This window comes from Leptonychotes weddellii, chromosome 9, assembly GCF_054177405.1.
Source record: "Leptonychotes weddellii isolate Sample4059 chromosome 9, ASM5417740v2, whole genome shotgun sequence".
Classification (NCBI taxonomy): domain Eukaryota; kingdom Metazoa; phylum Chordata; class Mammalia; order Carnivora; family Phocidae; genus Leptonychotes; species Leptonychotes weddellii.
In genome coordinates, this window is record NC_138377.1 from 103,668,334 (window position 1) to 103,680,451 (window position 12,118).

The 12,118-nt window shown below is 38.6% G+C and overlaps 1 protein-coding gene across 27 annotated transcripts in view; it reads left to right on the forward strand.

Moving 5' to 3' along the window:
• Positions 1-12,118, forward strand: part of NRG4 (neuregulin 4) — a 156,043-nt gene that overhangs the window by 96,069 nt on the left and 47,856 nt on the right. For 24 of the 27 annotated variants that reach the window (XM_081829651.1, XM_081829653.1, XM_081829657.1 and 21 more), the window contains one exon: positions 2,728-2,877. The exons of 2 other annotated variants lie outside the window; for them this stretch is intronic. In XM_081829651.1, coding sequence (XP_081685777.1) covers positions 2,728-2,877 — 150 coding nt within the window. Of the gene's footprint in view, positions 1-2,727; positions 2,878-7,159; positions 7,251-12,118 lie in introns of all 27 variants that reach the window. One more of the 27 variants, XR_014148137.1, reaches the window with a different exon arrangement.

The window sequence follows — 12,118 nt, forward strand, 5'->3', positions numbered from 1 at the left end:
ACAATAGCCGAACTGTGGAAAGAGCCAAGATGTCCATCGACAGATGAATGAATAAAGAAGAAGTGGTATATATATACAATGGAATATTATGCAGCCATCACAAGGAATGAGATCTTGCCATTTGCAACGACGTGGATGGAACTGGGGGGTGTTATGCTGAGCGAAATAAGTCAATCAGATAAAGACATGTATCATATGATCTCACTGATATGAGGAATCCTTAATCTCAGGAAACAAACTGAGGGTTGCTGGCGTGGGGGGTCGAGTGGGAGGGATGGGCTGCCTGGGTGGTAGACACTGGGGAGGCTATGTGCTCTGGTAAGCGCTGTGAATTGTGCAAGACTGTTGAATCTCAGATCTGTACCTATGAAACAAATAATGCAATATATGTTAAGAAAAAAAAAAGAAGAAGTTAGCAGGAGGGGAAGAATGAAGGGGGGGAAATCGGAGGGGGAGACGAACCATGAGAGAGGATGGACTCTGAAAAACAAACTGAGGGTTCTAGAGGGGAGGGGCCTGGGAGGAAGGGTTAGCCTGGTGATGGGTATTAAAGAGGGCACATTCTGCATGGAGCCCTGGGTGTTATGCACAAACAATGAATCATGGAACACTACATCTAAAACTAATGATGTAATGTATGTGGATTAACATAACAATAAAAAATTTTTTAAAAATTTAAAAAAATTTAAGTAATGAGTTTATAGGTTTTTTAAAAGAAATCCTCCTTATGAAGAAGAATTATGCTGTTTCATTTCTGGATTTATGTCTTTAGGGTTCTACTTATCTTTTCTAGAGTAAAACAGCCCCATTTTAACATTATTTCAAAACTTGAGTTATTTTAAAACTATGACAGCAAATCTTTTCCTTAAAAATCTTCAGAAGTCAGAAATAATTATTATTGAATTCTAATTTTAAAAATTAAAGAAGCTAGAGTAGTTTTTCTCTCTATTTTGGTCATTTTGGATATACTTTGGCAAATTGAATTTAGAAGCCGTTTTTTTGTTTTTGTTTTTTTTACTGTGTGGAATGTCCCTTCGGTTATTTTGTGATGACATATGTATCAGTTTTTATGGCAGTTTCTATGTTGACTTTCCGTGTGTGTGTGTGTGTGTATGTATTCCCCTTTGTCGATTCCCTGTTTGAGAAGTGGAATGTGGGGCTGTAGGAGAAAAGTTATTTTCAATTAAATTTTTTTCTCCTCACATTTATTTGACTGAGTTTATGGAAAAATAAGTATTTTCTATTTAGGTAATTTGTGTTTTCCCAAAATATTTTTACTGTCATTTCAGTTTGCCACTCATGTTCTATCCTAACCTTTCCTTTCTGTGTCTCAACTCCATCTTTACAGTAGTTTGAGAGAATTGAGACTGCTTTTTTGCTCAAACTGATACCCTATAACAATAACACTACTACCTCACAGTAGGTAAGGCTTGGGGTTCATATAACATGTTTGATATGTAGATTTAAGTAAAATTGATATATTTTGTGCTGTATCTTGGTGTTTTATTCTCTCCTTTATATGTATATTGCTTTCTAGCTTATCACATTATTTAGTAATTAGTTCACTAAGATGGAGAAAAGGAGATAAATCAACATTTCTAGTTGTGGTAATACCAGCATAAAGAAGGAAAATACATATATATATATACACACACACACATGCATACAGACATATACTTTTTTACACTAAAGTATTGCTACGTGTAGTTTACTCCATAACTTATTGGGTTTAGTAAACATTGGTATATATTAAAATACTATTCTTTCTTTCTTTATTTTTTTAGTTTGAGAGAGAGAGAATGAGAAAGAGAGCACATGAGAGGGCGGAGGGTCTGAGGGAGAAGCAGACTCCCTGCCGAGCAGGGAGCCCGATGCGGGACTCGATCCTGGGACTCCAGGATCATGACCTGAGCCGAAGGCAGTCGCTTAACCAACTGAGCCATCCAGGCGCCCAATACTATTCTTTATTTTAACGGAAACTACAGAATAATTGATCTGATGCCAAACTGTCATTCTCATTAATCCATATCCATGTTTTATAATTCTTTGAACATATTAACTGGGAAAAGGGAACTGATTTGTCTTATCAAAGATTATGGTCCTTTTCCATATAGTTTTAAGGAGTTGAAAGTAATTGCCTTTAATATATTTGGTTAGCAGGGGCACCCGACTGGCTCAGTCAGTGGAGCATGTGACTATTGATCTCAGAGTTGTGAGTTCAAACCCCACATTTGGTTATAGAGCTTACATTAAAAAAAAAAAATTGCCATAAAATATTTGGTTGGCAAATGAAAATACCAAAAAATATTCTAGAAAAGGAAAGTAATAGGAAAGAGAACTACCAGATATTAAAATATATCATAAAGCAACAATATTGAAGCAGTGTGGTAGAAGATTATATGTGTAGATATGGAAGAATAGAAAGAAATATTGTTACTTATACAAATTGGACATATGTTAAACAAGGCACTATTAAACAGTAGGAAAGAGAATTATTTAATAAATTGTGTTAGAATAACCAGCAATATTGAAGAAAAATACATTTAAACCCACATCTATACCAGATATAACAAAGTAAATTTCAGATAAATTTGAGTTAAGTGTGGATAATTACATCATTGAAAATCTAGGAGATAAAAGGACCAAATATTCTAGAATTTCTTTTGCCTTCTATATTAGTTAATAAGACAGAGAATGCAATTCTTTATCTAAAATTTTATTCTGTAGATGCATTGAAAATTATACAGGAGCTCGTTGTGAAGAAGTTTTTCTCCCAAGCTCCAGCATCCAAACTAAAAGTGACCTGTTTGCAGCTTTTGTGGCATTGACCCTTCTTCTAGGAACTCTTATCATTGGAGCCCTCTACTTCCTTTTCAGGTAACCAAAATAGAAACATACTTTTGTGAAAAAAAAGGTAGTTATTGTATTAAATAATTACTAGGTTCTTTAGATCTAGATATTTTTGCAGATAGTGTTTTCTGTTCAAAGTTATCTCAAAAAGAATGAAATCTTGCCATTTGTAATGATTTTGATGGAACTAGAGGGTATTATGCTACGTGAAATAAGTCAGTCAGAGAAAGACAAACACCATATGATTTCACTCATATATTGAATTTAAGAAACAAAACAGATGAACATAGGGGAAGGGAAGAAAAAAGAAATGAAGATGAAAATAGAGAAGGCGGCAAATCATAAGAGACACTTCATTCTAGGAAACAAACTCAGGGTCGTTGGAGAGGAGGTTGGTGGGAGTAAGGGGTAATTGGGTGATGGGCATTAAGGAGGGCACTTGATGTAATGAGCAGTGGGTGTTATATGGAACTTAGGAATCACTAAATGCTACCCCTGAAACTAATAATATAATGTGTGTTAACTAAATTGAATTTAAATAATTTAAAAAAAGAAAAAATAAAGTTACCTCTCTAATACAGCTATTGTTACTAAATTAATAATTACTTTTTAAAAAAGATTTTATTTATTTATTTGACAGAGAGAGACACAGTGAGAGAGGGAACACAAGTGGGGGGAGTGGGAGAGAGAGAAGCAGGCTTCCCACTGAGCAGGGAGCTCGACGTGGGGCTTAGTCCCAGGACCCTGGGACCATGACCTGACCCCAAAGGCAGACACTTAAAGACTGAGCCACCCAGGTGCCCCAATAAGTCATTTTTGAAATGGTCTTAAATAATCTCTATTTGTTCTTTGTTGCTGTCATCAAACATTGGCTCCTGTAAACTAGTTAGGTAGAGCCACATTTACTGAAGTGATCATGCCAAAATACCTAAATATTAGGGCTGGGACTGTCTATCATCTATCTATCTATCTACCTACCTACCTACCTATCTATCTATATTATTATTTTTTTGAGAGAGAGAGTGCAATGGGGGAGAGGGGTCCCAGGGGACCTCATTCTCACATACTCCTCTGCATTCTGACCTTGCCACTCTTATATCAAGAGGTAGTTTATGTCTCTGAATCCTTGAATCTGGGCAGACATTAGGACTGCTTTGATCATAGAATATTGTGGAAATGATGCTGTTCCAGTCTTTAAATGTTCTGGTAGCTTCCACCTCCTGCCACTCATATTTGTGATGCTCTTTGAGAATCAGCCACCATGTTGTGACAAGCCTAAACACCACGAAGAACCAGACTCAGCTGAGCTCCCAGACAACAGCCAGTGTCAACCACCAGCAGTTTGAGCTATCTCAGACAATCAACTCAGTTGAACCTTTAGTAGACTGAAGACCTACCTGTCAGTTGACTGCAAGCACAGACCCCAACCAAAAAATGCCCAGCTGTCAACCCACAGAACCATGAGAAAGAAATTGTTTTAATCCACTGAGTTGGGTTGATTTATTGTGCACTAGTAAATAACTAGAACACTCATGTTTGGAATTAGGTTTACTCTGACTTTAAATAATGTTTGGAAAAAAAGCTGAATAATGATTTATATATTTTTTCTATCCCTCTAAACATTTTGTCTTATATGCTAAGGAAAAGACCAACTGACTAATTCCCTCATTATTCACTCTAGTGTCAAATTAGAAAGATAGTATTTTATCTGTTACTGGTTGGATAATAAATAGTTTTTGTAACATCAGTCAGGATAGACTAGGTTTGGCTACTGTAATTATCAACCCTCACAATTTAGTGGCTTAATAATGTAAGACCCATTCCCATTCATAGTATATAAATATTATAATTTGGCAGTCAGAGCTTTGCTAATCATAGTTACTTAAAGTCTCAAGCTAATGGAACAGGCAATATCATTCAAGATATTGAATGCTAGAGGGGAAAGAAGCTTTGAAGGCTGTCATACTTGTATTGATCTATCTGACCAGAATGAGTTGCGTAGTCTTACTCAGTTTTAAGGGGTGTTAGGAAATGCAATTTGCTACCATATGCCTGTAAGATGGAGAGCTAAAATACATATCTAACATAATAAGCAAAGGATTTATTAGGAAATCTAATATTCATTCCACTGGGAATTGTAGTGATTTTTTTTAATCCATAGAATTTTAATATTGCTGTAGTAGTCCAAAACTGAAAGTCCTCTGCTAACCACTGAGTTGTGAAGAACAGGTGTTTAATGCCACTAAGCAACAGAGTTTCAGAGGAGACCTTCTAAGTCACAGTAGCCCTGTGGGCTTGAGCCAGAATTTAGCAATATTTCTAATGTGAAGTACCCTATAGTAGGCTAAGCAATACCTTTTTGGTAGAAAGTATAGATAAGAGAAGGAAAAGAATATATAAGGAGAAGTGGTAATGAATGAAAGGGCAAAAGGAACCTGCAATTACAAATATTATATGGGTTTGCATCATGAATTTGCAGTGTGAATGTTGGTTTGGGGGGTTTGGGTGCCGAGAATGTAAAATAGTGTAGGTTTGAGTGCTCCCAGGTGGTTGACAGGAGCACATGCGAATTAATGCTTAAAGAACCCACTTTCATTCTGTATCTAGAAAAATATCTCACAGTATAAAAAGATTACCAAACAGAAAAGAAAAGAGGCACTATAAATTAGAACACACAAAAGAGGGAATTAGAGAGGGAGGCAAGATGGCAGAGGCGTAGGGGGACCCCGTTTCAACTGGTCCCCTGAATTTAGCTGGATATCTATCAAACCATTTTGAACACCCATGAAATCAGCCTGAGATGTAAGAGTATATATCTGGAAATCTACAAGCAGAAAAGTGACTGCTTTTTGCAAGGTAGGACATATGGAATCTGTGGGGAGATATCAGAAAGATAAACAGAAAGGGGAGGGAACCTCCATAAGCTGGCTCCTGGAAAGTGATATAACACTGGAGCACAAAATCGGAACCCTTAGAAATCTGCTCTAGTGAGAGACATCCCTCTCTGAAAGGGGCTCTGGAAATGAAAAGGCAGAATTCTAGGTGGGGAATTATGGTCTCTGGATCTGAGGAGTCACAGAGTGAACTCGGTGCCTGAACCGTAGACTACCCAAGCAGTGGAGCTGGGAAGCAGCTTATGGTCAGCGAAGGCATGAGGGGACTCTCAGCTCAGGTCACCATAAACCGCGAGCTGGGCCAGTCAGTAAATCGCTCTTTTCCTGAGCAGCCTGAAAAGGACTGGAACCTAGGGACCGTATACCATCCCCTAGGAGAGGTGAAACAGCTGTGTCTGCGACTAGGCAAAAGCTCGCAGGGCAATAGTGGCCTGGAAAGGACATTAGGGTGGCACCCAGACATGATCCAGGAGCTTTGGGTGCGTGCATGAAACCACGGCCACTTGCGGTTTTAGAGTCACAAAGGGCTCTTGGTTTTTGGTGTGGTTTTTAGTGCATACAGAAGTGGAGACTGCTGTTTTTGGTGCATACAGAAGTGGAGACTGTTTGTCCTGGAGGGTTTATTAAAGAGGGTAGACTGTGATCTTCCTGCTCTGGGCCAGAGGTCTCGGCACAGCCATGTTTGCTCTGATCCTTTTGAAGAGGTTTGGAAAACTTCCAGATAACAAAAGCCACACAGAGGACCAGTTTGCACTGAGCCCGTCCCCCTGACAGGGGGTGGGACAACTCCACCCAGGCAGGGATACCTGAGAAACAGCATGGCAGGCCCCTCTCCCAGAAGACAGACTGGACGAACAAGTGGACGACGAGCCTATGGAGCCCACAAGTCTATAAAATTCCAGTGCCGGGGAAAATAGTATATTGAGCTCCAGGTGTTGCTTCCTGACTCATTTATTTTTCAGATAAAATTCTCCTTTTGTTTCTTCTTTTTCTTATGCTTTTTCTCCTTTTTTTCTTTTTACCATCTTCCCATTTCAACTAGATACTTATTATACCAACTTGTATTTCATAGTCGCTTTTTAACTTACATTTTTTCACATCTACATGTTATAGATATATGCTTCATTTTAGTACTTTTTTCACTATATAAGTTTTATTTTCCTTGCAATTTGGGGATGTAGTGTCTTCTAACACACAGACATAATTCACCTAGGAGTACCCTGCTTTGTCCACACTGCGAGAATATTGTCTCTCTTCTCCTTCCCCCATTTTGAAATATTTTAATTTTATTCTTGTGTTTCATTTTGGCTTGCTTTGTTTTTCTGTGGTGGCTACCGACCACTCCAGATTTTTCTAGGGTGCATCTTGCTTGGGTCATGGTTGATATTTTGGACTCTCTTCATTTGCCCAACCAGTGATCTCTGACCAGAATGACTAGAAGGAGGAACTCACACAAAAAAAGAACCCGAGGGAGTGTTATCTGCCACAGAGCTAATCGATATGGATGTAAGTAAGATGTCAGAGATAGAATTCAAGATAGCAATCATAAAGTTAATAGCTAGGCTTGAAAAAAGCATAAGTGACAATATAGAATCTCTAAGGCCAGAAATGAGATCTAATCAGGCCAAACTTGAAAATGCTATGAATGAGATGCAGTCTAAACTAGATACTCTAACAGCTCGGGTCAATGAGGTGGACGAGAGAAGTGATCTAGAAGACAGGCTGATGGAAAGGAAGGAAATTGAAGAAAAGAGAGAAAAACAACTCATAACACATGCAGAGAGACATAGAGAATTTTTTTTTTTTTAAGATTTTATTTCTTTGACAGAGACACAGCAAGAGAGGGAACACAAGCAGGAGGAGTGGGAGAGGGAGAAGCAGGCTTCCCACAGAGCAGGGAGCCGGATGTGGGGCTCAATCCCAGGACCCTGGGATCATGACCTGAGCCGAAGGCAGACGCTTAATGACTGAGCCACCCAGGCGCCCCGAGACGTAGAGAATTTAAAGCTACATTGAAAAGGGTAGAGAGAGCACTAGAAGATATATTTGAGCAAATCATAGCTGAGAACTTCCATAATCTGGGGAAGGAAACAAGCATTCACGTCCAAGAGGCAGAGAGGACCCCTCCCCAAATCAATAAAAATAGATCCACACCCTGACATATAATAGTGAAGCTTGCAAATCTTTAGAGCCAAAGAAGCTATCCTGAGAACAGCTAGAGGGAAGAGATTTCTTACATACAGAAGGAGGAACTTCAGAATAACATCAGATCTGTCCACAGACACCTGAGAGGCTAGAAAGGGCTGGCAAGATATATTCAGGGTACTAAATGAAAGAACATGCAGCCAAGAATACTTCATTCAGCAAGGCTGTCATTCAGAATGGAAGGAGAGAGGAAGAGTTTCCAGGACAGACAGAAACTCAAAGAATATGACCACAAAGCCAGCCCTGCAAGAAATATTAAAGGGGATACTGTAAGCGAAGGAAAACCCCAAGGGAAACAGAGACCAGAAAGTAACAGAGACAATCTACAGAAAAAATGACTTTACAGGTAATACAATGGCACTAAATTCATATCATTCAGTAGTTACTCTGAATGTAAATGGGCTGAATGCTCCAATCAAAAGACACAGGGTATCAGATTGGATAAAAAAAAGCAGGACCCATTCATATGCTGGCTACGAGAGACTCATTTTGAACCTAAAGAAACCTCCAGATTGAAAGTGAAGGGATGTAGAAAATTTACCATGCCAGTGGACCTCAAAAGAAAGCTCGGTAGCAATTCTCATATCAGACAAATTAGATTTTAAACCGAAGACTGTAATAAGAGATGTAGAGGGACAGTATATCATACTTAAAGGGTCTATCCAACAAGAAGATACAATTGTAAATATCTATGCCCCCAACATGGGAGCAGCCAATTATATAAACCAATTAATAACCAAAATAAAGAAACATAATAATATATTAATAGTAGGAGACCTCAACACTCATAGCAATGGACAGATTAAGCAGAAGATCAACAAAGAAACAAGAGCTTTGAATGACACATTGGACCAGATGGATTTTGTAGATATGTAGAGAACATTCCATCCTAAAACAACAGAACACTCTTTCTTCTCGAGTGCACATGGAACTTTCTCCAGAATAGATCGCATACTGGGTCACAAATCAGGTCTCAACCAATACCAAAAGATTGAGATTATTCCCTGCATGTTTTCAGATGACAATGCTTTGAAATTGGAATTCAATCACAAGAAGAAATTTGGAAGGAAGTCAAACACTTGGAGGTTAAAGAGAATCCGGCTAAAGGATGAATGGGTCAACCCGGAAATTGAAGAACTTAATTCATTAAAACCAATGACAATGAAAATACATTGCTTCAAAACCTGTAGGATACTGCAAAGGCGATCCTAAGAGGGTAGTACATAGCCATCCAAGCCTCTCTCAAAAAATTAGAAAAATCCCAAATCACAAGCTAACCTTACACCTAAAGGACCCAGAGAAAACAGCAAATAAAACCTAAACCCAGTAGGAGAAGAGAAACAATAAAGTTTAGAGCAGAGATCAATGAAATAGAAACAAGAAGAACCATAGAACAAAACTAGAAGCTGGTTCTTTGAATTAATACAATCGATAAACCTCTAGCCAGACTTATCTGAAAGAAAAGAGAAAGAATCCAAATTAATGAAATCATGAATGAAAGGGGATAAATCACAACCAATACCAAAGAATTAGAGACAACTGTTAGAACTTATTACAAGCACCTATATGCCAGCAAATTAGGCAATCTGGAAGAAATGGATGCATTCCTGGAATCTTATAAACTACCAAGACTGAAACAGAAAGAAATTTGCCATCTGAACAGACCCATAACCAGCAAGGAAATTGAAGCAGTAATCAAAAACCTCCCAACAAACAAGAGCCCAGGGCTAGATGACTTCCCAGGGGAATTCTACCAAACATTTAAAGAAGAAATAAGCCCTGTTCTGCTGAGGCTGTTTCAAAAACTAGAAATAGGAGGAAAACTTCCAAACACTTTCTGTGAGGCCAGGATTACCCTGATACCAAAGCCAAAGACCCCACCAAAAAGGAGAATTACAGACCAATATCCTTGATGAATATGGATGCCAAAATTCTCAACAAGATCCTAGCCAATAGGATCCAACAATACATTAAAAGGATTATTCACCATGACCAGGTGGGATTTATTCCTGGGATGCAAGGGTGGTTCAATTCACTAATCAATCTACTTGATAGATCACAGTAACAAAAGAAGAGACAAGAACCACATGATCCTCTCAATTGATGCAGAAAAAGCATTTGACAAAACAGAGCATCCTTTTCTGATTAAAACTTTTCAAAGTATAGGGGTAGAGGGAACATACCTCAATTTCATAATAACCATCTCTGAAAAGCCCACAGCGAATATCATTTTCTGTGGGGAAAAACTGAGAGCTTTTCCTTTATGGTCAGGAACGTGACAGGGATGCCCACTGTCACCACTATTGTTCAACATAGTACTAGAATTCCTAGCCTCAGCAATCAGACACGAAAAGAAATAAAAGGCATTCAAATTGGCAGTGAAGAAATCAAACTCTCTCTTCACAGATGACATGATACTTTATGTGGAAAACCCAAAAGACCCCACCCCCAAATTACTAGAATTCATACAGCAATTCAGCAACATGGCCGGATACAAAAATCAATGCACAGAAATCGGTTGCATTTCTATACATTAACAATGTAAAAGAGAAATTAAGTAATTGATTCCATTTACAATAGCTCCAAAAAGCATAAGATACCTCGGAATAAACCTAACCAAAGAGGTAAAGGATCTATACTCTAGAAACTACAGAACATTTATGAAAGAAATTGAGGAAGACACAAAGAGGTGGAAAAACATTCCATTTTTATGGATTGGAAGAATAACATTGTGACAATGTCTATACTCCCTAGAGCAATCTACACATTCAATGCAATCCCTATCAAAATACCATCAACTTTTTTCACAGAGCTGGAACAAACAATCCTAAAATTTGAAGAAAACTTTTTTTTTTTTTTTAGATTTTATTTATTTATCTGAGAGAGAGAGAATGAGAGAGAGAACACAAGAGGAGAGAAGTTCAGAGGCAGAAGCAGACTCCCCGCTGAGCGGGGAGCCTGATGCCGGACTCGATCCTGGGACTCCAGGATCATGACCTGAGCTGAAGGCAGTTGCTTAACCAACTGAACCACCCAGGTGCCCCTCAACAATCCTAAAATTTGAATGGAACCAGAAAAGAACCCGAATCGCCAGGGGAATGTTGAAAAAGAAAACTAAAGTTGGCGGCATCACAATGCCTGACTTCAAACTATATTACAAAGCTGTGATCATCAAGACAGCATGGTATTGGGACAAAATCAGACACATAGATCAATGGAACAGAATAGAGACCCCAGAAATGGACCCACAACTCTATGGTCAACTAGTCTTCAACAAAACAGGAAGGCATATCTAATGAAAAAAAAAACAGTCTCTTCAATAAATGGTGCTGGGAAAATTGGACAGCCACATGCAGAAGAATGAAACTGGACCATTCTCTTACACCATACACAAAGATAAACTCAAAATGGATGAGAGACCTCATTGTGAGAGAGGAATTCATCAAAATCCTAGAGGAGAACATAGGCAGTAACCTCTTTGACATCGGCCACAGCAACTTCTTTCAAGACACATCTCCAAAGGCAAGGGAAACAAACGCAAAAATGAACTTTTGAGACTTCAAGATAAAAAGCTTCTGCACGGCAAAGGAAACAGTCAACAAAACAAAGAGGCAATCCACAGAATGGGAGTGGATATTTGCAAGTGACACTATAGATAAAGGGCTGATATCCAAGATTTATAAAGAACTTTTCAAATTCAACACTCAAAAAACAAATAATGCAGTCAAGAAATGGGCAGAAGACATGAGCAGACACTTCTCCAAAGAAGACATACAAATGGCCAACAGACACATGAAAAAATGTTCATCATCCTTAGCCATCAGGGAAATCCAAATCAAAACCACATTGAGGTACTACCTTACACCAGTTAGAATGGCAAAGATTGAGAAGGCAAGAAACATCAAATGTTAGGTTGTGGAGAAAGGGGAACCCTCTTACACTGTTGGTGGGAATGCAAGTTGGTACAGCCACTTTGGAAAACAGTGTGGAGGTTCCTCAAAAAAAATAGAGCTACCCTATAACCCAGCAATTGCACTACTGGGTATTTACCCCAAAGACAGATGTAGTGAAAAGAGGGCCATATGCACCCCAGTGTTCATAACAGCCATGTCCGCAATAGCGAAACTGTGGAAATAGCCCAGATGCCTTTCCACAGATGAATGGATAAA